Source organism: Periophthalmus magnuspinnatus, chromosome 6 (assembly GCF_009829125.3).
Source record: "Periophthalmus magnuspinnatus isolate fPerMag1 chromosome 6, fPerMag1.2.pri, whole genome shotgun sequence".
In the NCBI taxonomy this organism is placed as follows: domain Eukaryota; kingdom Metazoa; phylum Chordata; class Actinopteri; order Gobiiformes; family Gobiidae; genus Periophthalmus; species Periophthalmus magnuspinnatus.
Genome location: NC_047131.1, coordinates 19,637,943 through 19,665,845, shown reverse-complemented (window position 1 = coordinate 19,665,845; position 27,903 = coordinate 19,637,943). Strand labels below are relative to the sequence as shown.

The 27,903-nt window shown below is 38.5% G+C and overlaps 4 protein-coding genes across 5 annotated transcripts in view; 3 read left to right on the top strand and 1 right to left on the bottom strand.

The window, feature by feature from the left end:
• The first annotated feature begins 976 nt into the window (after window positions 1-976).
• rsl24d1 (ribosomal L24 domain containing 1) lies at window positions 977-2,912 on the top strand. The gene is made up of 6 exons (XM_033967867.2): window positions 977-1,122; window positions 1,462-1,575; window positions 1,752-1,824; window positions 1,908-1,971; window positions 2,431-2,516; window positions 2,599-2,912. The coding sequence occupies exons 1-6, from the start codon at window positions 1,042-1,044 to the stop codon at window positions 2,673-2,675; spliced, it is 495 nt and encodes a 164-aa protein (XP_033823758.1). The 5' UTR covers window positions 977-1,041; the 3' UTR covers window positions 2,676-2,912.
• A 575-nt stretch (window positions 2,913-3,487) lies between these two features.
• Window positions 3,488-5,152, top strand: LOC117372753 (cAMP-regulated phosphoprotein 19-like). Its single transcript, XM_033968594.2, has 3 exons — window positions 3,488-3,620; window positions 4,051-4,173; window positions 4,264-5,152. Exons 1-3 carry the CDS (start codon window positions 3,579-3,581, stop codon window positions 4,432-4,434), a joined length of 336 nt encoding a protein of 111 aa, XP_033824485.1. The 5' UTR covers window positions 3,488-3,578; the 3' UTR covers window positions 4,435-5,152.
• Window positions 5,153-5,662: 510 nt separating this feature from the next.
• Window positions 5,663-10,531, bottom strand: ccdc65 (coiled-coil domain containing 65). The gene is made up of 9 exons (XM_055222211.1): window positions 10,513-10,531; window positions 10,013-10,179; window positions 9,492-9,659; window positions 8,518-8,687; window positions 7,941-8,091; window positions 7,490-7,651; window positions 6,728-6,934; window positions 6,089-6,208; window positions 5,663-5,980 (listed from the first exon to the last, which is right to left on the bottom strand). Exons 2-9 carry the CDS (start codon window positions 10,148-10,150, stop codon window positions 5,663-5,665), a joined length of 1,434 nt encoding a protein of 477 aa, XP_055078186.1. The 5' UTR covers window positions 10,151-10,179; window positions 10,513-10,531.
• A 3,149-nt stretch (window positions 10,532-13,680) lies between these two features.
• fbln1 (fibulin 1) overlaps window positions 13,681-27,903 on the top strand; it is a 31,192-nt gene continuing 16,969 nt past the window's right edge. Inside the window, exons 1-15 of one of the 2 annotated variants that reach the window (XM_033968053.2) lie at window positions 13,681-13,921; window positions 17,805-17,913; window positions 19,419-19,548; window positions 21,021-21,180; window positions 21,338-21,400; window positions 21,466-21,552; window positions 21,630-21,767; window positions 22,484-22,621; window positions 22,700-22,843; window positions 22,931-23,056; window positions 23,456-23,581; window positions 24,316-24,435; window positions 24,514-24,645; window positions 24,722-24,845; window positions 25,281-26,361. In XM_033968053.2, the coding sequence (XP_033823944.1) occupies window positions 13,867-13,921; window positions 17,805-17,913; window positions 19,419-19,548; window positions 21,021-21,180; window positions 21,338-21,400; window positions 21,466-21,552; window positions 21,630-21,767; window positions 22,484-22,621; window positions 22,700-22,843; window positions 22,931-23,056; window positions 23,456-23,581; window positions 24,316-24,435; window positions 24,514-24,645; window positions 24,722-24,845; window positions 25,281-25,662 (2,034 nt within the window). In that variant the 5' untranslated portion in view covers window positions 13,681-13,866 and the 3' untranslated portion in view covers window positions 25,663-26,361. Of the gene's footprint in view, window positions 13,922-17,804; window positions 17,914-19,418; window positions 19,549-21,020; window positions 21,181-21,337; window positions 21,401-21,465; window positions 21,553-21,629; window positions 21,768-22,483; window positions 22,622-22,699; window positions 22,844-22,930; window positions 23,057-23,455; window positions 23,582-24,315; window positions 24,436-24,513; window positions 24,646-24,721; window positions 24,846-25,280; window positions 26,362-27,903 lie in introns of those variants that run through there. The other variant, XM_033968051.2, reaches the window with a different exon arrangement.

Below are 27,903 nucleotides of genomic sequence, written 5' to 3'. Positions count from 1 at the left end.
CAACATAATCATTTTTATAGCTTTGTAATACAAATAATCCTAACCAAAGAAATGTAAAAGTTATTAAGCCATTTTCTTTGGTTTCCTCATTGTTTTCATTTAAAATTTAGTTTTAAATGATTATTGGGTTTTTTACTAGTATAAGGCATAGGTGATTAAGGCTTGAGATATCATAAGCTGTTCTGCTGTATTTGTCCACCATATTTTTACCGGAATGAAACTTAGGTTGCAAGTAATATTTTGATTTTTTTTTTTAGTTTGCTATTGTGAACAAAAAGTTTCCCATTTTTATATGGATTTTTCTAAATTATTTGAATAGTCCCATATCGTGTCTGTGATTGCTTATTGGTTCCCTCATGTTAATTTGCTGACTTACCTCAGGTGCCAAAAATGTAGACGTAGAATGTAGACTTAACTGTTCTTATTTAAGTTATGATTTCTGCTTTTGAAACCAAATACATCTTGATGCAAGTTTGCAACAGGCTATTTTATGAGTTGTAATGTTGCAACAGACTTTTTGATACTCTCAAGATTATCGCAGATATTAGAAAATAAAGTTGTTTTGGAAAAATAACTGGTTTACTGTTTGTTTTTGTCCAAACACACAAACATTTACAACAACATGAAAATAATTTGCCAATTTATATCCTTATTTAGTGGCTATGAAGGGACCTATTTTAAGCACCAGCATAGTCTTTGAGATATCCCTAATACTACTGAGCCATGAGGGGTAGCAGTAATAGTGACAGGCTTTGAAAATTATGTTTTAATGTTGTGTTTTCCAATTAAATTAGAAAGCTATCACCATAATAATGGATATTCTTGGATAGTTTCACTCTGAATTGTATTCACTGCCTGCTACAGATACCATGAAGTCCTTACCGTTAATAAATGAATACCACTGGTGTAGTTTATATTATCTCCAGCAGATGGAGGCCGTGAGGCAGTGGGCGCTTTGTCTGTCACAGTAGCTCCGGCTGAAGAAGCGCACGGGGCGGTCTTGTTTGTGTCGGTGCCACACGCAGCACATCTGCGGCCAAAATGCGCATCGAAAAGTGCTATTTCTGCTCTGGACCGGTGTATCCCGGACATGGAGTCATGTTTGTACGGAACGACTGTAAGGTACGACAGTTTTTCTAACCAGAATCTAATGTATGATTCGAGCTGTGGTGCTGGAGCTGTTTGGATGTGATGTTAGCCTGCTAGCCCTTTTCTCTCACGTGGAATGGATAGGAGGTGATGCGTTCAAATTGCACCTGAAGATGGTAGAGGTTATGCGAGGACCCGTGACCACGATTCACATGTAGATTTTGTATGTTCTGGTTTGATCATTTCACTGGTTGTCATTTAAAGTAATTTGGGCCTGGCCCATCAGCGTTTATTCTTATACAGCAGCGACCTCTAATGGTGCTTTGTTGATATGCACGTTTCAATAACGTGATTTCTTTGTCTTTTTTGCAGACATTCAGATTTTGTCGATCTAAATGCGTAAAGAACTTCAAAAAGAAGCGTAACCCCAGAAAAACGAGATGGACCAAAGCTTTTAGGAAGGCATCAGGAAAGGAGCTGACAGTGGTGGGTTATTATGATGGTTTTGTTTATCCTTTATAATACTATTACAGCGTTGTTTCACATTTGGGCACTTCCTTCTTAACTATTTAGTTGTAATGGATACATTGTTAGAAATATGTCATTTTCAATAACATGTTACATAGTCCAATATGTAGTTACAATACATTTGTATCTTGCAGGACAACTCTTTAGAGTTTGAAAAACGCAGAAATACTCCTGTTAAATACAACAGAGAACTATGGGACAAGACGGGTAAGCTACAATTTTGTGTTAAACTGTGAGTCAAATATAAATATAAATACGTTTTTTAATCACTTGTTTTGCACTTTTTCCAGTTCAAGCTATGAAGAAGGTGGAAGAAATAAAACGGAAACGACAGGCAAGATTTATCATGAACAGGTAAACAATCAGAACTTTGTATGCTTACTGTACATGGGAATGTCAGGCTTTTTACCAGAAGAGCTGTGGAAATGTCCTAAGCTAGTGTACAAAAGAAGTGTATGCGTGAGAGAGTGTGAGAGAGTGTGAGAGAGTGTGAGAGAGTGTGAGAGAGTGTGAGAGAGTGTGAGAGAGTGTGAGAGAGTGTGAGAGAGTGTGAGAGCGTGTGAGAGCGTGTGAGAGAGTGTGAGAAATACTTGACGCCTGTTGGATGCCAGTTTTGTTACCATTGTTTATTCAGGGCAAAAACCCTGACCTTAAATTGCAACTGCTTGTCCATGTAACTGTTTTGTTTTAAAAAAAACAAACAATTTAATCTCTTACAGAGGCAGTGTACCACTGCCTTTGTTTCCTTCAACTTGATGTAATAAGATAATAGGGTTAAAGGTCTTGTATTGATATTTTTTTTTTCTTTTTCAGATTAAAGAAGGGCAAGCAGTTAGAAAAGGAAGAGGCCATCAACGAAGTCAAGAAAAATATCCATCTCATCAGAGCTCCACATGCAGGTAAGATTTATGAGCTTTTTGTTTTGGCAACTGATCATGTGCCAGGTATGTATTTACCTCATACCTTTTGTTCTGTTTACAGGAAAGGCCAAACAAATGGAAGAAAAGATGGTGCAGAAGTTACAAGCAGATGTCGACATGGAGGATGATGATTTATAATTATAGAAATATAATGCATCTAAATAAAGTTATTATTGTGTTGAACTGTTGCATATATATACACAGTAACACATACTGTACAGTTTTGATTATTTCATTATTTTCATTTGTCTGATAATAGAACTTACTGAATTGCAATTACATTTTGGCTTTCTTTTCTCATTTAGATCTATCTTAATGCAAGGTTTATTGTCTTATAGTGTACAAATTGGCACAAAAATAAATGTTTACTTTGTACCATGTTTATTGAAATCATTTTCATATTCATATATTGCCAGTCTTGAAATAGTGAAATTATCATTAGTGTTCATTAATTTGATTCTGCTGTTAAGTCGTTCAGTAGGTCCCTTTAAATGGTTCCTACAGTGAAACATTTCACGTTTTCCTCAGCTCAGTTCATGTACAGTCTATGGTTCATCTCTGGTATTTTGTCTCAATTTTCAATCTCCTGCGTGTATCCATGTTGATTATGGGATATTATAAGACGGTTTACGCTGAAATAAATTATTCCTGCATATATCGGCATTATAAGTATTTAGCTTTGTGAAACACCTAATTCTAATGCAATATATTGAGTTTTAATAACCTATTAAATGTATTAACAGATCAGTTCACATTAGAAACTGATCTGTTTTGTAGCCCTGTGTAAAATGATAAATCCCGTTGTAAGTTCCCAATAATATATTCATCGATCACCCGATCACCGTGATTTAGGAGCAGGGTTATACATTCATCGTGCACTCTGTGATCGGCTGAGCTGCCTGTCCGGAGCTTCCGTCCTGCTCTGAGCTCACTTCACCCGCCGAGCCCATAGCCGAGCCGCTGCTCTCAGAGCTATTATCCCCGAAGAGAAGGAGGACGAGACCGACACATCAGGGACCAGCACGGGGAGAAAACACAACCATGTCCGGGGAAGAAGAGACAATGACCGTGGAGGAGCAGCAGGTAACATATAATACAAAATCTTGGAGGTTTTGAGCAAATGTGCAACTGTCTCAATGTTGACAGACAGTTAGCAGCTAACAGCTAATCAAAAACGCTACCGTCAACTAATTAGCTTTTAGCTCATTAGTCACAATTGTTCGTGATAAATTCAGACTATTTCACACTATAAATTCACACCATTTGTACACTTTTGATGATCTCGGGAAAATCAATTGACATTATTTATAAGTTTGATGTTTTAGCCTATTAATATATTTTGTTCTTTTTGTGTGAGAACCTGATGCTAACTAGGCAAACATTAGCATCAGGTGCTGTCACTCTTGTAGTGACGCCAGCTCAAATTTGATGCTCCTGTGTTTTTACGAGCTTTTCTGTTGTGTTTTATCTGGATTTGTCTGAGCGTCTGGCTTTTTTATTGTTTAATCAATAGGAAGTCAACGACAAAGTGGTCAGCCCGGAGAAAGCTGAGGAGGCCAAGCTGAAAGCCAGGTATCCTAACCTAGGAGCCAAGCCTGGAGGATCGGATCTGCTTAGGAAACGACTTCAGAAGGGGGTATGTTTACAGCCTTTGCTCTGTCCAACGTCTTTGTGAACTAAGTTTTCATGTGACGATAATGCTATGATTTGTCCGTTTTTCATATAGCAAAAGTATTTCGACTCTGGTGACTACAACATGGCCAAGGCAAAGATGAAGAACAAGCAGTTACCATTGGCCCCTGTGGAGAAGACTGAGATCACAGGAGGACACATTCCCACACCTCAGGACCTGCCTCAGAGAAAGACTTCTATTGTAGCAAGCAAACTGGCTGGTTAAGGTTTTATGTCCACACTGTTATGTTACCATTCCAAATCATGTTTAAATCTAAAGCCGTTTACATGTTTTGTTTATTATTTGTCACTTTTGTATGTAATATCTAAAAGAACAGGTAATGCCCAGAGCCGAAATACTTGAACTATTGGCAACTTCTAAAAAGTGCTGATAAAACTGACAGCTGAAAACACTTGAAAAATTGCATGGAAAAATGTATGCAGAATTTCACTTAATGATATGTGCCTCCACAGGGCTCTGCAAATGCAAACCTGCAATATTCAAGGTGAAGGGGCTGCTACCTCCAACCACAGGCAAAATATCTTGATGTAATTTGCATGCTCTTGAAGGATTTATGGACACTCAAAGCGCTACACAATTATTTCTTTGTGTTTAATATTTTTGTTCAGTAGAGCCGTTTGAAACTGTGTTGCAGGTAAAAGTAGTCAAAAAATAATTTGTAGCCAGTTATACTTGAGTTAGTACTAACATCCGCTGCTCTTTTTGACCTCTAAATGGCCTTAAAATTACAAACACTTGTTCCTCTTGAGCAATATTTGCTCCCACATTTCAGTTGTGAATCTTGCTTGATGATATGTCTCACTGTCTGACTGGAATCATTTAGGATTTTATGAAAGAAACATGTCTGGAGTGTGCATGTGCAGTTACACTGTGCCATTTGTTTTGTAAATAAAATAATTTTGCATAATATCTTGTAAGTACATTTAATCAACAGTGGAATTTATTTCTGCTATCTCTAGTTAAAAGATTTCATTACCCAGAAGGTCCAAAGCAAAATTGACACAAGGCTAATGGATAATAACATCTGTTCTAGTGGGGGTACTAAAATTACTACTAGTGTATTGTGCAACTGCAAATTCATTTGGTGGTTTATGATACAAAAATATGCCAGCAACTGTATAAAATTAGATATTTATTCAAAACAAAACATTGCCAAATTTTCTGTGTATTATTTTCTCTACAATGACAGAACTGTGGACTCACAATTTAAAAACTTAAACTTAAAAACATCAATTAATAAAATTACATTTTACTTTTATTTATGCTCAAATGGACATAATTAGACAACATTACTGCATCTCTCTTTCAAGGGTCATAAATCATTCCATGTTTTTTTTGTTTTATGCCACCCCAGAAATACAGTTCAGAGCTCCATCACCACTCTATTACCAGCCTAAAACGTATTTCATTAGAAAGCATTTCCTTTTAAATATCAACGGTGCATCCTTTTTTGCCCAGCTGCAATAGGCACTTGTGTTCCAGTGAGAGACAGAAGACATCCCGGAGGTGGATTTGGGCTTGCTTTTTCCTGTCCTAGAGTGTTACTCCGTCCTTTTTTTATGTCAGCTTGTGGTAAGCTTTGTCCACTGATTGTTATGTTTTGTTGATGTTGCCGTAGCTGCTGAATTTTGAGATGAAGTTGGGTGTTTTCATAGCGCATGGCATCTCTGCGCCTCCTAAGAACCTCCCGCTGAAGAAGTGCTGATTTCTGATGGGCAGTGAATAACTTAAGCTGTGGGTACTCCCAGGACTGGTAGAAAAGAGACATAATAGTCTGTACATGAGTCTGTAGTGGCTTTTTACATTATACAAAAAAAATAAGTAAGTAAAAAATTGACCTGCATGTTGACATTCTCACCTCTGGTTCTTCATCCTCTTCTGCCATTTCATTTTCAGGTGGAGTTTCCAGCTCATTTGTGATCAGTAGCTTCTCCTCCAGCTTCTTACAAAGTTTAGCAAGACGTAATGTTCTCTCACCCTGAAATATGTTCATATTATAAATGTTAAATGGTCTATCAAATGCTTGATACTGTTTGTTCAGATATACAGTATTCTGATTCTAGAAATCCATTTGAAATGGTTTCAGAAATGTTTTGCATAACAGCGAGTATATTTACATGGCCAGTAAATGAAAAAGCTGATAACTAGAATAATCATATTACTCAATAATTAGATTTTTGTTGTGTGCTTGCATCACAAACACGTGTATCAGTTAATCAGTAGATTTTTAGATTACATACTTGGAAAATAAACTCCAATTAATTTACTTAATTCTTATTAAAACCTCTACAGATGTGAACATTATTCACAGCAGATATAGCTGTTTACATGGCATTTCTATAATCTTATAATGAAATCAGATAACAATCAGATTTCTGGTGTGTATGTAAACATAGTGAGTGTAGAAAGATTGCACTATATCTAAAATGTATCAATGCTTTTCTACTGTCTCAAGTAAAAGGACACTATCATTTAAACAAAAAATTTCAGTGCTTACTGTGTTGACAACATTGAGTAGTTTCTTTGCTGCTTTGTCGTTGTTCACAGAAAGCACAGTGAGGAGTTTCCTGCTTTTGCTGCGCTCCTTCTCCATCTGGGCCCTCAGACTCTGAATGCCCTCTGTGGTCACACTCAGCTGGTGCTCAAGCTCAGACAGCCCATTATCAGTGGAACTGAGTGATGTTTGCAAATCAAATAACCTTTTCTGGGGAATAAACAAAAACATCACATGTATTTAAAAAAAAAAAAAAAAAAAAAAAATTGAAATATAATTTTTTAAAGTTTTTAATGAAAGATATATTTTGACTTAACAACATTACTTTGGTCTTGATCATATTTGAGCCTGTGCATAATTTGTCTTTTCAGTAGGAAGATCAGTACCTTTAATAGGGATGTGCAAATCAATTCTAAATGCCAGCTGTTCTAATTTATTATGTTGATACTGTTCTAAAAGAATCAATACAAAACATTTACAAACACACAGCCAATATTTGACACAATGACAACCTGAAGTACTTTTATTATTACCTATTAACATCACAAAACTGCATTTCAGTGGTAAGGTCTCAAATGTCTTGGACAACCGTTGCACATTTATGCATTTATATTTGAAATTGGCATTGGCATGGTATCTGTATTATGTTAGAATAAAATCTAACATGAAAATCTTGGCATCGCACATCCCAGACATTTAAATGACTCAACAAAGAAAGTCAACGCCTGTCTATTATTTTTAGACAAATTCTGATGTGTTCCTCACCTGTAGACGTTGTATTTCTCCACTGCTCCGCTCTATGGACTTGGTGTACTCTTGGTTTTCTTTGATTAGAGATTCCAACTCTTGACATCTGGCACTGTGCTGCTGCATCAGCTGCTGGTGCTCCCTTCTTCTCTCCTCAGGGATCTTCTCCAATTTGCTTACCTACAAGATTAATCAATGTAACACCACTGACAGCCTCTAGATGGTACTGTGTCAAAACTGGACAGCTACAGTGAGACGACTGCTCAGTGTTTAAAGTTTTTTTTTTTTTTTTATTAGCTACCCGTGTCTCTACATTCAAATCAAATATTGAGTTTACTGATAGCAATTCTAATGCTATTTATAATTACAAAACATTAGACATGATGGCTATTGTTGATGTGGACATGGTATTTGGGTTGCCAGTTCCAATCCCTATATCCAATTGGTTTGAATCAATAAAATAATTTACCTTGTCCAAGAAGAGGTTCTCATAGAAATCCATGGCCTGTCTGTACACTGCAGCGATCTCATTCATCATCTCGTCATAGTTGTGTTGAATCAGTAAAGAGTTGTCATCAATATCCTGGTGTTGCTGCTGAATTTCAGCTGTAATTCGTTCCCTAAAAGATTTTGCATTGTAAATATGTTTTCAAAAAGTTCAAAATTATATTTCCAGTCATTATGGTTTATACCGAAAATCTTTAGAAACCCAATATGTATGTATATGTATAATGTGATACAAGGTTGGTTGATTAATTAACATTAAAAAGAGGGACAGACTTTACATTAACATTATTTTTCATTATCACAGGAATTAAATGAACCAACTTCACTGAAATTATCTGATATTCCACCTTTTATTTGTTATCAAGACTAATTTAGTATAGAAAAACATTACACATCAGCACCAGCGTATCTTTTACAACTCTCTGAACTCATGTGACCTTAAGGAAGTTATGGGAAACAAAATAATACAAGTGTGAGGAATAGTTTTAGTAATCTGCATTTGTAACAGTAGAGTATAATATCTCTGATGCTTTATTTACCCCTGGGTTATGTACCGGTCCTGGATTGCCTCCATGGTGCTCTCCCATCCCTGCTCAAGGTAGTCCATGCGTTTCCTCTGCAGCTCCAGTAGAGTCTGGATCTGCTGCAGGTGAGAGCGGTGCAGCTGAGCCGACTGGCTCTCAGCCTCAGTCACATTCACCCCCAGGTTCTGCACAAAGTCAGGTTCATAAATGTATCACATGGTTTGGACAATACATTACAATACAACACGGCAGTGGTTCTCAAAGTCACAAAAATCTTCCAAACTACACCAATGCAACAGAAGTTCTAAACAAGAACTAACTCAAAGAAAGAGAAAAAATATATGCTACCAGAACAAGCCATACCACAGGTTGAGAACCACTGTAATATGTAATAAAATAATGATTTTCTTGTGAATAATCACATTTTTATATAGCACTTTTCCATCTTCAAAGCGATTTACATCAAGGAACCGCTCACCCATTCACATACCAGTGTACGGGGGTAGGGTGGGGTTAAAGGTCTGGCTCAAGAACAATGATCTGTGGGAGGTGGAATCACACCACCAACCTGTGGGTCATTGGTTCTGACATCTCAACCAATAATGTTTATGTCAAGAGTGGGATTCAAACCATCAACCTTTGGATAAGTGGACAAACACTCTACCAACTGAGCTATTGTTTTCTACATGTACATGTGGGATTCATCATGATATAGATCCATAAAGCAGAATATTAATCTTTAAATCCAGTATGAAGCACTCTTACTTTCAGTTAAACCAGTTCTTATTATTTATGTGTGTGTCTGGAACTGTCTACTGTGCTATGGACATTTTTGTGGGGTTTTCCTTTTACTTGTTCCTTACCTGTTCAATAGCACCATTTCAAGTATGTTCTAGTATGACTGATTTTATTGCCACATTAATATAATATATTATTAGCCTACCCTTGTATAGACAGATGGATAGACAGCTTTGTAGATAGAGGCTTACCTTGATGATGCTGTCCAGTAGGTCCACTTGCCTCTCAAAGGTCTGCTGTAGAACATCCAGGTCCTTCTTGATCTCTGTGGATTTCTTCTGACGCAGGATGGACCTCCAGCCATCATTCAGCTTCAGCAGATTCAGCACACTATTTCTCTCATCGTCCTGGAGCTTGTCCTGGAAAAAAATAACAGACAGCTATTAGAACGTGGCTTTAGAGTGCATTTTTACGTAGATGGTATTCCATTTTTTCACTCAGATTAATATATCATGATGATGGCACAACAAGTCTAGACACAGAAAGGAAAAGTATTTTGTAAAGACACAACAAAGACAATGCATCAGTGGCAAAAACAAATCTAAAACATTGCAAAAAATAACTGCTTTCTCTTCTTTGAAACAGTGGCATTTCTGAAGGACTGCCATAATGTTGAAGTATTTATTTCTGATCCCACTTATGTGTGTACAAACATATTGTAATAGTACAGTATACTGCAGTAGCAGCAGTAGCATTAGTAGTGAAGAGTTACCCTGAGGAAGTGTGTGAGTATCTCCTCTTTCTTGCGGGCCAGCTCGGCCTCAGCCTGTGCCCTCTGCTGCAGGTACAGAGGCCTGTCCTCCTCTGACCTCACCACCTTACTGGCTCTGCTCCTCTTCCCTCGCGGCATCACGTCTCCTGCAACACGTCACCTGTGAACTGTCCAAATAACACCACTCACATCAGGTTAAAACTCATCATACAAACTATTTCAAAGGTTATTCTCCAATTTAGATGCCAAATAAGTAATTTGATTAATTCATCAGCTCTGGGCTGTAATAATTAATTGACAGCAGAATTTTTACATTTGGCATAAGTGACCGATAAAGTAACCCTGGCCTGGCCTAGGGCAGATAAATGGACCTAAAGCTGACTATAGTTTACAAAAAATAGTTTTCATAATAATCAACAGCCTACCCTGAAAGAATATTTAAAATAACTTTAAACTGACACACAAAGACAGGTGTAAATACTGTATTTTAATTGGTTTACCTTTAATAGATTTTGTGCTCTCTCGCGCGGGGCCTGAGGCTCTCTCCTGGGTTTTGTTGTTAGTCTCCGTGGTGACGACGTTAGTTACGTCTCCTTTGAAGTCGCATTTCACGCGAGTGACCACTAGGGGCCGACAATATTCAAGTACCACTGTCCATTTCCCCCATTTATCTGAGCCCCACAAATCCCAGAGGCAAAGACACACTTAACTGTGCTACAATGGAGCTTTCGTGACAAAAGAATGTCTTGTTTCCCTGTTGTTTAGTCTAATTCTGCTGTTTTGGTTTCTGCTCAAGTGGACCTCTCCACAGGATGCTGCCTCGAGTGCTATTGCCAGATTCTTGGTATTGTCAAGCTTTTAGAAGCTATAAAATAATAGTCTATTTAAAAAAAACAAAAAAACATATTATTTGTTTTTAACAATATGGATCAGTACTGTGCTTTTTTATTTTGAATTGCAGCACAATAATAAAATTCTAGCCACCACTTTAATATTGTGAAATCCTACAAAAATACTTCAACTGTGCGACCTAACAGTATTTTGTTGTAGGCCTATTTATGTTATGCTGAAATCCCATAAACCTGTATTTATTTTCTCTGGTATGTTAAGTGAGTGTGAAAGTTACATCCGCCATCCAGGCTGCAGTTAAGTGTGGACTCATTAGAGGTTCTTAACAGTGGATAGACCCGGCACAGGACCCTGAGCCCCTGAGGGCAGACTCTCACTGTGCCCTGGCCCTTTACTCATTAACACAGATTTGGAGGGACAAGCTTTATTCGGCTTCAAAGACACGGTACCAAACCCCCAACGAGGTTACCTCTATTGTGTCCCTTTTTGTCAACACATATTAGACCAGCTTTTGGAGGTATGTATTTAGAAGAAAGGGTTGTATTTGTGTTAATTGTTTCTAATAATTTATGGCCTGCAGGTTTGTTGATGCATCGCTCAACCATAAACAAAAGGACCAAAAGTACACATGGGGTTACGTGATAAGAGATGTAGAGCACTGACCCCTAACAGGCCTAGTGTTACTGATGACGTCACTTCCAAAAAAACAGAGAAAGATCAAGACAACTATAAAGCAAAGAGTGCACAATTATGAAAAGTTGCACAGAAAAGTTACATTCTTTTCTGAGGGTGGGTCTGCCATCTCCTTGGCTCCATGATGGTTCAAGATGTCATTGCTTTGCCTGGAATGTCCCCCAGTGTTAAAGAAATGACTGTTATCCAACTAGGCAGGAGACTCTGGATGTCTGAAGCAAGAGAAGTGCATTTTCTGTTTCATATTCTGTAACAATTGCATGACACCAGAGCTAACCACAGAAAAATGTCAGCAATGAACTAGAAGTGTCCTTGCTAAGACTATGCAGGGGACGCTAAATTTCACAACCTTCCAGTATGGCATTAAACCTCCATCATCCATATACAGTATTCAGTTACAGATGTTTTATTGCTAGAGAATTCCTTGAAAAACATTAATTCTTAGTCTCAGCAGGGCTCCCGCTCCACAGATCTGATCTGTAACTTAGTCTGCTGGTGTCACCTATTTGTCTTAATGGAGGTAATGTTATACTGTGGAAATGTCTGTCTATTAATGTATACAATGGCTATATGTTCAAAGAAGGACTTTTTTTTATGGGGGGAAATATTAGAACAACATCCAAAGGTCATACATATCTATTCTAAAGAAATAATTTATTAAACAGGTCTAAAACTGCAACCATCACTGCAATAAATTAATAAAAAAAGTTGTTGTTAACATTACAGAAAACCCAAGAATCATCAGATGGATTCTTGAATATTTTTAACACCATCATAAAACTTTTACTTGCCACAAAACACTGTCAGTTTACATAGTTTAGATAGTCTATCAATGAGATTAACCTTATCTCAGACTCATGTTTATGATGCACTTACTGTTTTATTGCCCCAAAGTACACCTTTTTGTCAGCTTCCCATGTCTTACTCCCACTCTTACTGGTGGGTCTATGGTGCAGACTGGCGCATGGACTCATATGGCTTTGATTAACACGTTCATTTCACCTCTCTCTGTCACACTGCCCAGAGCCGGTAGACTGATCGAATTCACAGAGCCCTCACGTGGGTACAAAGTGTTTATAAAATTCGGTCTAGCAATTATTCATCTGTGTCTTGCCAACTTTGCTGAGTCTGGTCTATGATACAGTGCTGGGTGTCTAGGCATTTGTCCTATATTGACAGACTTAAGGTCTTATATTCTCAATAGGCCTAATTATCTCTTTTTTTACACCATGATGCTACTGAAAACATTTGGCATTTAAGGAATCCATTTAAATAAATCCAAAAAGACAACACACAAGGCTATATAAAGGCACACCAATATATTCACACAGCAGGAATAAATTAAGATCTAATGTTATCAGATAGAATTTAATCAGGACTAACCCAGGTCTAACTTAAACTAGGATTTAATTAGAACACACTCTCAGTCTCCAGTTCTCAGACCACCATTTGAGAAATTGGTGCACTGTATTCTGTCTGAATGATGTCAAGCGTCTACAAAATATTGCAGGTTTTTTAAGAGTGTGTAAAAAATGATTACCTAAGTTTTGGGATGTACAGTCTGTGCGTAGCTTGAACGTAAATTAGCCACAAACCAGCTCCAGATGTGAAATAATCAGTGGATTCATTAGTCACAGTCAGAAAAGGAGCATTTTGTCAGTGATGAGAAGACAGTTTCCATGTGTGCAGACAGGAGCTGTACTGCACAGTAGCACTAGGATTATGCAAGAGCAGCATGGGGAACAGTCTAGATGATAGAGTACTGTGGTGTTGGCTATAGCCTGGATGAGTTGTGAATATTGGGAAAACTGTGATTTTTATATTAAGTCCACAATATCATACAGCTCAACCATCACAAGATTCATAATAATTATAAATAATAATTAAACAATAGTAATAATATTGCAGTTATGACTTCTTGTAAGCTATGTTGTTGCCCTGTAGACCATGGACAGATTCAATCAAACAACCAAATTAATGACGCTGGTCCTTCTCCAAAAATCAACAATCGGTCGTCTTTTATTGGTAGAAGTGCTGGACTGCTCGTCTAGATGGCGTATTTCTAAAGCCAGGTTGGACAGCGAGTGGCGCAACTTTGAGTGGCCCCAGCCCGCCCCCTCTGGAGCCATAATCAGACACTGTCTCCCGCGGCAGTCACGCTACAACCGCGGCTCAGCATCTCATCCACTTCCCGTCTGTCTCAAACTCCCGAGGACTGTGGCGCCCTCTGCACCCTGCGCACTGACGACCACGCGGGAAATAAGACACGTTTCTCTCTTTTTACCTGTGCAAAGTTTACCGAGCCTGTTTCAATGGGTCCGCGTGCTGTCCTGCTCTGCTCCCTCTTTGGGATCATCCTCACTCAAGGTAAGTAAAGTTACCTGCTTGTATCGCGTCACTCCTTTCTGCGTTATTACGCATCTACACTTGTTGGTTATCTTATCTTTAAGAGCTAGTTACAAAATGCTTGTTCTAATAAATGCAGTGTAATCTTCTAAATACAATGTATAGCCCGCGTTGTGTCCATAGACAAAGAGATAGTCCTGTATGATGATGTCATGAATGTGCGTGTTTGGGCATGTGGTGCTACCTCACTTCATAGCCTATTAGTAATCTCTGCAAGTCTTAAACATTAGCCTAAAGTTTATTGAGGTGAAATCAGGTCCAAGTCTCTCCAACAATATAAACCTTTTTTGATTAACTGCTAATTTTGGCTTTACATTTGAGCGAGATTAATGGTTGCCTGAAACATATTCATTATATCTTTAGATAATAAACATAAGCAGAAGTCCAGTAGGAGGTCTGTGCACTGTGTGCTGTGAGTCAAAGGCCAATTCTGGTATGCAGCGATGCTGTTCAACATCCACTAGCCCAGGAGGAGCAGACACTTGGTTGTGATTTATACTTGAGTGCCCACAGTAGGGTCACAGGCAGGAGGAGGACACTGATCCCCTGGACATGCCTTGGCCCATTTTCTCAATCAACAGCTCATTTCTCAGCTGTCATGTTCCTGAGGTCATAGGTCACCCTCTCTACCAAAGTTTGAACAGATCAGACTGCACATACAGGAGAGTTCTGTGTGGGACAGGATATGAAAAGTGCGTCACATTTAGTGTCTTAGTGCTTTATAGTGCATGGTGTAAAACTCTTGAAAGCTCCCAGTGCTGAGGAGATGCTGAGTGCTTTTGCGATGTCTGGCTCGGACCATACTTTGTTTTGGCTCTGCTCCACTGTTAGGCTCATTAGACTTGTTTACATGAGGCGTCTAGACACAGTCAAGCCATGTGCTTTTCTGCCAAGACACAATAACCCTCTTTACTCGCACTCCTGCAATCCAAGATGAAAATCAGCTTTATGCAGGCAGACAATGCATCAGCGAGATGGAGCACTGTGGCAAGCTGCTCTGTCTATTTTGATGCAATTGGAGCACATGTTTTCCTCTGGTACTTTGGGATGTTGGAATGAGAGTACTGATGTCTGAGTAACTGTGGTTATCGACACAACTACTGTGTGGATAACTCATGAGGGGGAGCAGACACTGGGACATCCAGGCTGTCATTCACAACATGTTTATGAATCTCTGTAGAGGAGAAAATCTGAATTAAGCTTCTCTTGGAATCTACACTGCTTCAAATCTCTCCTTTTGGCACTAGCACATAAAATGTGACACTGACTTGCACTGTTAGATAAATGTATTCACTGACCTGTTTATAGATGTCCCTTTTCTCATTGTGAGCAACTGATATGAAAGTTATTAACAGTAGTGAAAAGAGTGCTGAAAATGTGTAATCAAGCAAACATACAGTTATATGTTGAATCAATAATGCTAATTTGTGCTTAAGTAAAGTAAAAAAAAAAGTATGAAAAATACTACTCAAACTACAGTTACTAGTTCCTTCCACAATTTTATATGTATTTTAGGTCAGTCTTTAATACAAACATGATCAATCAAACTGTAAAACAGAATTTTTGTCATTTTAAAACACAATTTGCAAATTATCTATCCAATCAGAGCAGGCTATGAGGTGCTATTATGTTTGTTTGTAGGAGCAGAGACAGGATAATTGGAACTTATACAGTTCTGAGTAACCTGGTTTAAAATGTAATGAAGTGCAATTACATGTCTAGAATTATACTGTTAAAAGTATAAGTACAGGTTTAAAATACACTGAAATCTACTCAATTACAGTAACTTCAGTATTTGTAATGAGTTACTTCCCACTCCTGGTTATTGGGTAAAATAGTTTGTTGAGATAGTTTAAGAACTCTAACTTTCATATTTGTCAGGTCTGGAGTGTTTGGTAGGTCCATGTGAAGCCCTTTAAAATACCATCTGATTGTGCTGCTGAGAGGTGGCAGGAGTCCCGGAGTCACAGTGAGTCAGTAGGCTCAGCACTGTGGATGTCTGCTGCTCCATTGTCTTGGCTTCTTGCCTGGTTAATCACTGGCCATTTAGCATGAGCTGTCACTCACTGCTGGATTTGCTTAGTTGGGGTAATGGCTCAATTTTTTCAGATTGGTCAAATTTCAGAAACCACAAATGCCCCAATGGCAAACACTGTACAAGTGATCAGTAGGAGAATCATAGTTGGTAAGTGCAAAGCATTTGAAGAATCTCATTTTTGGTTTACTGGTTGAAAAAGATTATTTATGTCCTCTTGAGGAAACAAACAAAAAAATAAACATGGAAGTCTATGTTCCAGACACTAAATATGAGGTCTGTTTTCAGCTGAGGCATTATTATTTATTATCATTATGCTTATTCGGGTATTTAGAATAAAACTATGACATGCATAGAACAATAATGATCGGTGCTATTGACTTCCTGTTCAAAACTGCAGAGCTAACAGGCCTCATCTCTTCATAATGGTATTTCACTGCAGTACAGCTGCAACGAATCGTCTACGTAATCGACGACGTAGACTAGAAAAATACGTCGACGCATGTCGAGCGCGTCGATGCGTCGCCTGTAGAGCCGAGTCTATAATCAATGACATATTTACAGGTACAGGTGCGCTCTGGACATCGCGCTGTATTTTCACACAGAGCACAGCAGTGCACGTGCAACACACACACAGAAGACCATCGTCAGAGAGTTTTCAGATCAGAGCGATAATATTAACCCTGTGCCTGAACAGAACCTCGTGTTGTAAAAGCGAGGCAGACTCCATAGCGCTGCATGTGCCCCGCTGTCCGCTTATCTGCTCCGGATGCAGAACTTTTGTCCAAACATAAATTGTGCATCAGGGAGACTCCGTTTCTCATTGGAGCTACACGTGCAGGGCCCTTAACACACAGAGGACACCGACGACTGCACAGGCACAAGGCACCGCCGAGTCAACAGGCGATTAGTCGACTAATCAGAAAAAAATCGTTAGATCAATTGATAAGATAACAATCGTTAGTTGGAGCCCCACACCACAGCAAGCAGTAAATATTTATAAGTTACTTTGTGACTGAATATTTTAAATACAGAGAAGTGGGTGGAGATAGGGGGTAGTTGAAAACATTTCCTCTGTACTCAAGCCTCAGTCACCACAGGATGGATCATTACTGGTTCAGGCAGTCATATTGTATAGACACTTGACCCTGAACTGAATTAAAACATGTTGCTCCACAGAGTTGGGTTTCATCCAGTTAAAATCAACACATCCAACACCACTGTCTTTGGTAAAATACCCCTGGGCTGATCACATTGTCAGATATATAAAAAATCTTTTCACCACCAATCAAGAGATTAGGCAATTGCCTTTTGGTAAAATTTTACAGACTAGATAAAGGCTTGCAATCTACCTTGCATTCAGCCAAAACAACTCAATTGTGTTACCAGTTAGTTTGGTTAATTTGCTTTGATCTGAGACTGTGAACTTGATGTAAATTAGAATCAGAATCAGAATCAGAATCACTTTTATTGATCCCCGAAGGGAAATTCACTTAGTTAACCGATGCCACAACCACAGGATAGAATTTAAGAATAAGAATAAAAGTCATTTAAATAAGAATAAAGAATTAGAATTAGAATAAAGAATAAGAATTACAAACAGCAGGCAGGTTGAAGGCTAATGTAATCTTATTTTTGCAATTAAAACGGCCACTGTGGAGCTACGCTATAATGTCATTTCTGGTCCATACTGGTTATGTCATCAAATGCCTATAATAGCTTTTCATCACTATTTTTTGATAATGAAATATCATAGGTAATGCAAACCTTAGATGTCTCACTTCTTGCTAAAACTGTGTTTTTTTCTAGGAACTAAAGAGATCACTTTGGAGGATTGCTGTGAAGATGGTCAGTCACGTGGCAAGATGGATGAAGACTGCTCCTCTCTCCCTCTAATGTCAGATTCAGTGACCTGCATGTAAGGAAAATGGTACCCCCCTCTTAGTCCTGATTTGGCCAGGACGTTTAGTTTAGTTCTGATGTAGACCTTAGTTTAGCCTAACTTCTAGCTATGGTTTTGGCTCAGTACCATTTCTATTCAATAGTCCATTCTGTGCTGCTGGAAGTGGTTCCCTAGAAGTATAACCTTCGATTATTGGATTGCTTTACCAAACACACTTAAATTTCTGTCACATTATTGACTTTATACAAGTGTAGGAAGTGTAACAGGGACAATGAGTGTTATATTGGTAACACTAGAAAGTGGAGTGCCACAGGTCAGGCCATTATATGCCAGAGGGACCTACTAATGGCAAACGCATTCACCAGAGACACCAAAGCAGATCCCAGATTTGTTTAAATTATACAGTGAGGGGGAGACAGTAGGTTTTGTGGATGATAATTAGTTGGTGGGGGTCAGGAGAGGTGCTCTTCAAAACCCCAGGAAATACCTCTGAGGTGAACTGCGACATGGAGGGAGGATAGACAAGCCAATAACAGGAAATCTCAATGATTACTGCAGAAACCAACAGGGGAAAAGTGAAAGTGAGGAGAGAAAAGAAAAACAGGAGTGGAGTGTGCCCTTAAAAGGCTGTGCTGGGGAGGTGTGTGTCTGACGTGGCTCTCAGACGTTCGATTCAGATGTGGGTTTACGGGCTGCATAAGATTCTGGTAAGTGTTGATAAAGAGCCTCTATGGAAAGAGGAGGGGGGCTGATGATGTGTTGTAAAATCTCACAAAGAACAAGATCCAGACCAGACTGTCACTGACCTCTGTCCTAACATCAGTTTGTTACTCTTGGAACTATGTCCTATTCATGCACATTTTTTTAATTTATTCTTTCTACACCTTTAGCTTTATGCTTTCTCATTAAAGTGCAGCGATAACATGGGGGATGATGTTTTGCACTTGGTTCTTGCAGAAGCATTTACTGATGACTAAGTATCTGGTCTGCCTTTGCTATTGTAAACAACATAACATTGTTCACATTCATTGCAATAGGCAGTTAGTGTTTTAAACCCACCTAATACTATTGTAAAGTGACCTTTGCAAACTTGACATTTAAAACTGCATTATACCAGCTGTGACCAGTGCGTCGCTCTGCACCCTTCCTGTCTTTGTGATATAAAAACAAATCTGGCAGACAAACAAATCCCAAATATGCTAACCTCACTCATCTGTCCTGGCTTTGAGCCTGGGGGTCAATTAATTAAGCACTGTACATAATTAAGCATTTGTACAAAAATACACAGTCAAATAACATCTGTTTAAGAAATATCTTACAAAAGAATATGGCTAAAAAGCATTAAAATTACACCACAGCACCTTGTCACTACTATGAGTAACAAACAAAGTATTCCGTCTTTTACTAAAATCTCCTTGTTTATTTGCCAAAAGCTACTAAAGATTGCATCAGAAAATCCTCTGTCTATTTGTCTTAATGAAATGTTACTGTTTTGTTTTTCTATTTTTGCTTGTTGGCAGGATAGTCAGGGAGCAGTGCTGTTTGTCTGTCCTGGAGGACAACATGTGTAGCACCGGCATCAACACAGCCAAGAGCAACGGAGCCTGCGATGCCCTGTTCACCAGCACCTGCGATGCCAAGACTACAAAGGTCTGTTAAAACAAGTACTGTCACGTCATTATGTGTGTATACTCAAATAAAGAGGATTGTATCGGGGGAGTCATGTGAAATCCAAAACCCTTTTAGGGCTGATACAACTATATTATTGCAACTGACATTTTGTCAGTTGTATTCCTCTTAACAGTTCAGAACACTGCATGATGTCATAAGGCAAGGAAAGGCAAGTTTATTTGTATAGCACAATTCGTACACAAAATAATTCAAAGGTCATAAGGTGTTAACCCATGAAGTCTGTGTTTTTCAAGTCTATAAATGAATACTGCACAATGTATTTACATCTAATTTCAATGCTAGCACTCCCAAATAAGCAGTAATAACTGCTCTAATGTTTTTGGTGAAGGGTCTGCCATCTACTTGTCTCCATGAAGATGTTATTGCAATGCTTGGAATTTTCCACAGTATGACATTTGGCTTATCTAACTCCATGGAGAAAAGCAGGTGAATATACCAGACCAAGTTACAGGTTGGCTCTGTGAAGAGGTGACTTAGCCAGCTCACACTAAGAGTGCATGTTTTTAAAGATAATAAAAACATCTGTAACTGACAAATGGAACATTCCAGGTAAAGCATCAGATTAAATATAAGTTTGGCCCCGTTCTTTACGTACGTATCTTGACAATAATGGCCAAAGTACCTAGAAAGATGTTTTATGACTTATAAGACTGTGGGCTTCCTGTTATATCAAGATTGTATCACAAAATAATAATCACAAAATTTCCACATGAGAACAAACTTTATATTTGATTAAGATTTGGGGGAAGATAGCAGGGCCTTACAGAGAGCTATGAGCAGGACGGGGCATGCCACTCCACACAGGAATGGAGTGAGAAAGATAGATTATAAATGAAGTCCTGTCTCAGGGAAATCCGCAGGGTCTGAAATTTCATCTCACAAAATACCTCTTTGTGTTTCAATAATGCATCAACAAGTACTTGGCAGGCTTGTGTTTTCTGTTACTACTAAAATAACCTAGCTGCATGGCCAAATAAAATGAGAGTTGTTGGGTAAATTTGACACACTGAACACTGTTGTTGTGTTCTTGGGCAAGACATTAACCCACATTCAGCATCATGATTTGCCCAAGGGAAACTGTTGACTATTGGAACAAGGAGGTACATTTTTAAAAGTAAGTAACTTTTCTGAGAGAGGGATACTACCTGCTTGTGTCCATGGAAATGTTATTGCTTTGATTGGAATAGTCCAAACTGATCTATCTTGCAATTATTCAGTTGCACAATAGGGGTACATTCCAGGCAAAGAAATTACATTACATAGAGATGATAGGGTAGCAGACCCTCCACCTGAAAAGTTACACTGTGTACCTTTAATACATAAAATATTAGAAAATTAGGTACTATTATACCATCTCTTTCCCTTGTAGAGTTGATAGTGCTGGAGCGTATTTTTCCTCTATGTTTTTGTCTTGTACCTTTGTCCTGTAGATGTGCTGTGGGTGCTGTCTGTTGGGGAAGGCCCTCCAGGAGAAAGGCCTGCCCTGTGACCATAAGCTCTCAGTCAGTTACCAGTGTGCGCTTGTGTCCCGGGCCTGCTGTGCCGATAGTGTCCATGACAACCAGACGGATTCAACAGGGACAAATGAGTGTAAGGAGTAAACATATTTCAATTTTTTAATAAAACAGCTATAAATTGCATAAATCAAGACACCTTTCCATAAAAGACAATCTATTTTCTAGATCTTGATGATTTATTCTGTTTTGCCATTAAAGCTGCAAGCCACTAATTTAGAATTTCTTCATAGTGCCAAACAAAGATGAAACCCCAAAAACTGGAGATAACTTTGTGTTACCAGATCAGTGCAATGGTGAGAAAATAATACTCTCAGTGAGTAAAGGTGCAATAAGTAACAGACATCTTTTTGTTATGTAGGTGCGTGTGCTCATCAGTGTGTCGGTAACAACACCTGCGGCTGCCTCAAAGGTTACAAACTCAAACCAGATGGAAGAAGCTGCGATGGTAACTTATTTTTGGTGTGTTACATCTTTTTATTTTTACTTAGTATACTAACTTGTCTTCTCATTTCTCTCTGACAGATATAAATGAGTGCTTGTTGGGCTCCAGTAACTGTCGCAGTGGAGAGCGGTGCATTAACACAGAGGGGTCATTCCGGTGTCAGAGGGAGGTCAGCTGTGGGACGGGCTATGAGCTCACTGATACCAACGACTGTGAAGGTCAGTGGCTGCTTCTAAAATGTCTCCTTGTTTTTATATAGTTACAGGGCCTAATATGTGTCAAGGTTTACAAACATTTGTCCCCATATCCACAAGGTTGGAGGTTCAAATCCTGCTCTTCCAACTTAAGACTGTCACTTTATCCAGTTTGTCTTGAATGTGTTAGTGTGGTCACAGAGACAGTAAGTGCAGAATTTCTCAAATCATAGTGCAAATCTGCACGTACTTGGAAAACCACGGCTCACTCTGACAACACTATTGCATTCAACTGCACAGGGGTAGAAACAGCCAAGAAATATTAGACGTGTATGGATAGGTGTAGGCCCTTTTTTTTACTTGATTTTTCACCACACAATATGGCCCTTCCGCTTTACACAATTGCATCTGGCAGAAAGCAATAACATCTTCCTGGAGACAAGCAGACAGTCCCTCCACCAAAAAGTTTTCACTTTTAAATAATATTACAACAGTGTGATTATATGTATGCTACCAGCATTTGTCATCCATTATAGCTACATAGATTTCCTGCTACAACACACCCCTGAACATCTCTCAGCCATCTGCAGTATTTTGCTTTCGGACCTGCATACAGACTGGGACATGGACTGACCAGCTCTCTGGAGAAATCAGACAAGAATGGCCAAAAAGTTTATTTGCAGTACTCTTGTGTGACTTAAAATGTCATAAGCAGATTTTGTTGTGATATTTTATTACAGATATAAATGAGTGTGAGGCAGGCATCCATAACTGTGGTTCCGAGTTTGAGTGCCAAAACACACAGGGCTCGTTCCGCTGTCTGCCCAAAGTCAAGTGTGCCTCTGGCTTTATCCAGGACGCTCTCGGCAACTGCATTGGTATGAACTGATCAAAACCAGTAAATTGCATGTACATGTATTTTAGTCCACACATTAATTCTTGTGGATGTTTCTTAGATATAAATGAGTGTTTGAGTCAGACTGGTCCCTGCCACAGAGGACACCTTTGTATCAACACGGTGGGGTCCTACATGTGTCAGAGGAACTCGGTTAACTGTGGACGAGGATACCACCTTAACGAAGAGGGCACGCGCTGCATTGGTGTGGAACTAAGCCTCTTCAGAGAATATTAGTGGCCTAAGCAGCACTTACAAGATAATTTCATATTTTTGTTCTTGTATTTCTCAGATATTGATGAATGCAAGAACCCTGACAAGGTCTGTGAGGGTCATGGTTGTGTAAACTTGGTGGGCTCCTATCGTTGTGAGTGTGAAGCCGGATACAATTTTAACAGTGTAAGCAGAACTTGTGATGGTGAGTAGACTTCATTTTTTTTTTCTTCAGATTTTTTATTCTCTCTATGGATTACAGTATTTTATGTATGATGCGAATGTGACTGGTTTATGGATATCATATTAGTGGAAGCAACATTCTTTAAATACTAAAATATATTTAAACACAATGTGACAAACATGTTTAGGTATATTTTTAAAGTTAAATGTAATACATTATAATAAGAGACACATGATCATGCTAAATCAGATCATTTAAATCAGACAAAACCCATACTTAACTAGAAAGAACAGAATAAACCAGAATTGACCAGAACATTGACTCTATATACATTTCTGTAGTTAGTTTTTGTTTTGCATATACTCTAAACTGTACTGTTAACATTTGCACCCCTAATCAGTTTTGCCTATGCTGTTTTAGACATAAATGAGTGCAGACACTACCCTGGTCGCCTGTGTGCTCACAAATGTGAAAACACGCTTGGTTCATACAAGTGTGGCTGCACCATGGGCTTCAAGCTGGCAGCTGATGGCAGAAACTGTGATGGTAAGTAAAACACACCATATTTATAAAAAAAAAAAAAAAAAAAAAAAAAAATATATATATATATATATATATATATATATATATATATATATATATATATATATATATATATATATATATATATATATATATATATATATATATATATATATATATATATATAGTATTGATGCACTGATCCGATACTCATATTTGATATCAGCACTGATACTGAAAAAATAGCTGGATCAGATATTAGCTTCCAAATACTGTTTCAGCTGATATCATTGTTGGACATATAAATTAATATAATAAGGTTGTAGTTGCCCCATGAATGTCTAATAATATTTGATCTTTTATTATTACAAAACTGTTCAGTACCTGTTACTTGTTAAGTAACAGGTACATATCACATTTGGTTTTCAGTTTTTTCTTATTTTATTTAATTTTTAAAGGGAATAAAGGGTGTTTTCAATTTCTACACTGGTAATGTTGATTTTCGACAGATAGTTAAAGCTTTAGAGTCAGAATCGGTATTGGAACATAAAAATTTTTGCATCAGTGAGTCAGGAGGGTAATCTTTTCATTATTTTTTATTTTTGCAACAAAAATCTAACATAAAAAATATGAAAATCACATTTATTCTCATTCATATTTCAAAGAATCAAATAGTGACTTACTCCATTCATAAAGTAAGTGTTTGTATTACTAATTATATTGTACAGCATATTAATGAATGTATGTTTTCTGTATAGATTTGAATGAGTGTGAGGAAAACCCATGCAGTCAGGAATGTGCTAATGTCTATGGCTCCTACCAGTGCTATTGTCGCAGGGGCTACCAACTTAGTGACATAGATGGCCAGACATGTGAAGGTAAAACCTATTAAAATGTTATTAACAGAATATATTCTTTTTAGTTTTGCTCTAGGTTCACGTTGCCTTTCTTTCCAGACATTGATGAGTGTGCACTGCCCACTGGTGGTCATATCTGCTCATATCGTTGTCACAACACTCCAGGAAGTTTCCACTGCTCCTGCCCTGTTAACGGCTACACATTGGCTCCTAATGGACGTAGCTGTCAAGGTATGATTTTATTTTGAATTATTTTTTAACTTAACTCTGGAAATGAATTTAAAAACACATAATAATATTGTTTCAGATGTGGATGAATGTGTGATCGGGACACACACTTGCACGGTGGACCAGAGCTGCTTCAATGTTCAGGGAGGATTTAGATGCCTGTTTTTTGATTGTCCGCCAAACTACCGCAAAGTGGGAGAAACGTGAGTAGTACTAAAATTGCCACAACCAAAACTACTGAGGTTTAAATCCAATAGAAGATTAACTACATTCACAAAAATGTTGAGTCAGAGAGGGGCAAATACCATCAGAAATATGCAAGAGACAATATCACGCTTGTTGGATAATTTGTTCCTGGTTTGAATGAAGGCTGTGCATGTCCAGTGACTGGGCAGTAGCATGATCTACCCAAATATTGAAACACAAACTAGAACTGCAGTGAGTCTTAGCTTCAGTAGTAAATCTTAATATCTTAATGGAGGCAGTTTGAATGTCTTGCATGACTTCACTGAGGGCACCACAATTCACTTGAAATGCTGCTGATGTGATGATCCTCCACTGCATGCCATGCACGGCATATGACATTCACTCCTCTTTTCTCTTTGTGCCTGTTCTGTTCTTCTTTTTTTCTTTCACAGTCGATGTGAGCGCTTGCTTTGCAATGAGTCTGTTGAGTGCCTGCCCAAGCCCCTGAGAATAACCTACTACTACCTCACCTTCCCCACCAACATCCCTGTCTTCACCAACATCTTCCGTATGGGCCCGTCCCAGACACTGCTCGGGGACGACCTCCAGATTGCCATCACTGCAGGAAATGAAGGTGGCTTCTTCAAGACGGAGCGGTCGCCCACAGGAGGGATCCTGTCTGTGGCCAAACTCATCAACAAACCCCAGGACTTTGAGCTGTCTGTGGAGCTGAGGCTGCGGCGCCACACCTCACTCAGTACTTATCTGGCCAAAGTACTGGTGTTTGTCACTCAGGACGAGCCCAGAGTGCCTTATAACCCTCTACTGGAATGAGTGTTAGCGCTATCTCTATCCCTCAGCTCAAATGTGCCATACAGATATTAGGAGCAGTGATAGTAGGTGTGCAAGATTACTGTGAAGAGGGAAAGCCACTGTTTTAACTCTGCATTTATGCAACAGCAATTTAAACAACCAGCACAGATGAAAGTACGCAATAGGACATCTAACTAACGCAGTGGGTTTACTTATATTTACAAATATTTGCCAAATATTTATGGCCTTAACGCCTTATAGCATTAATAGCTGACCGGGGTAGTTAACATTATGGTGAATTTTTCACATTACAGCTAAGGACTTGCAATGTTTTAGATGTTCCGTTTACTCTTATGTAGTTTTACTTCAGGGCAATGCACATAAGATGTTAAAACTTTATTCTTAATATTGAGAGAAAATCTGTTTAGCTCACAGAGATGAGTACATACATTTGTCTGTAAATATTGTAACTAAATTGTTCCATTCAGAAAGGCACATACATGCTACCAGGTCATGAATAAATTATAAAGTGTTATTCTAAATGTAATACTTTGGGGCAGCCACAAGGTGGAGCCCTATGTTAGGGTATACAAATTGGTAGTAGTCCATCTGCAGTGTAATTTAATGATAGTTGCATGATAAAGCCTAACGCTTTGGGAGTGTTTTATGGTTTTTGTGTTGGATGAATGACTTTCTATTAAAATTTAAATAGAAATAACACATGTTCAACAACTCGTTTCAAGTTTTTGGAGCTGTAACACAAAAGGCTCTGATTCTCCCCAGCAGTTCTGCTCCCAAAGTAATGAATTTGATAGTAGCTTGTGTTTACATTTCTTTCAAAATCCCTACCACAAAACTTCAGAAAGAGTGCCAGCTTTCTTTAAGTGATTCATATTCAAAACCATCACTTACTTGAATTATAAATGCATCAGTTACTCTCATCCATAGTTTTGGCCTTCCTTAACCCTTTTGATTTTTATGGCAACACCCCAGCCAATGCAGAGTAAAAATCGAATCACATTACTCATTAGTACCTGTGCTCTCCAACCACACAAGATAAAATGATATTGAATGTTAAGTAAGTGACATGAGAGGGCATGCAGAGCATAAATATTCTTAAGGCTGTGGTTATCCAAGGTTCCCCCCTCCCTCACCCAACATACGGAGGATGCACTGTGTCCCTAGAGGGGGTCTCCTTAAAATAAGTAGTACTGAGAGGCATTGGAGTGGACTTTTTTCCCTTCTTTCTGACAGTGAGTTATGGGACCCTGGGCTCTGGCCGGTGGTCTGAACAATTTGTGGTCCGGCAGCATCAGCACGCGTAGAGTGACTGATGCCCTGCAGTGTTTGTGTTGGGGCGTTATCAATGTGCTGACTATAAATAATAATTACGCACACAAAAAAAGTTTCAAAACGGGCTGTGCGCTTGACCATAAGACCTTCATCCAAAAAGACTGTTTTTCTTTCTGGTCTGAAAACTATTGGGGTTTTGCCTCTGGGCCGGGCCACGTGAGGCACAGCGAGATGAAGAAGTCATACTCAATATACTCTATGCACACTTACAAGAAGTGGGTGGGGTGGACCAAGATTGTACCAAGTTTGAGCAATGGAGTAGCTCAAATAGTACTGAATATTCTTTAATATTGTTAAAGATCCACTGTAACTTCCTAGAATGTTCCACAGTATGGCACAACATTTATCTTGCATTTATTCAATTATGATATTCATTGCTAAAAAATACCTTCAAAACCATGGATTCTTGCTGTGAGCAGGGTCACCTCTCCACAGATCTGAGCTGTAATTTGGCCTGGTGGTGCCACCTGCTTAATTGTCTAAGTTTAATACAGTAGAACATTCCTGACAAAGCAAGTAGGTCTTTATGGACACAAGAAGGTAGCTTAACATCAACTGGAAAAGTTACATAATGCCCCATTTAATACTGATGTAGTATTTTTTTAGACAAAAAAAAACATAAAAAACAAATGTGCAAACTCTACTGTTGTCAAAGAAAATACACACACAGAGACACAAGCACAAAGTACTTTTGACTGAAAACCATTAAAATAAATTATGATGGTATACTACTGATACAACTTAATAAAATGAAGACTTGAAGTACTCAATACGTTAAGTGCACACTCAAACCTGTATAGAAATAGCTGCACTTGTTATGTTTTTGAACTGCTCTTTTGTGTGGGACAGTATGGGCAGAACATTATTATCTTGTCATAAATTTTACTCTGTGCCCAAAAGAGCATTTTC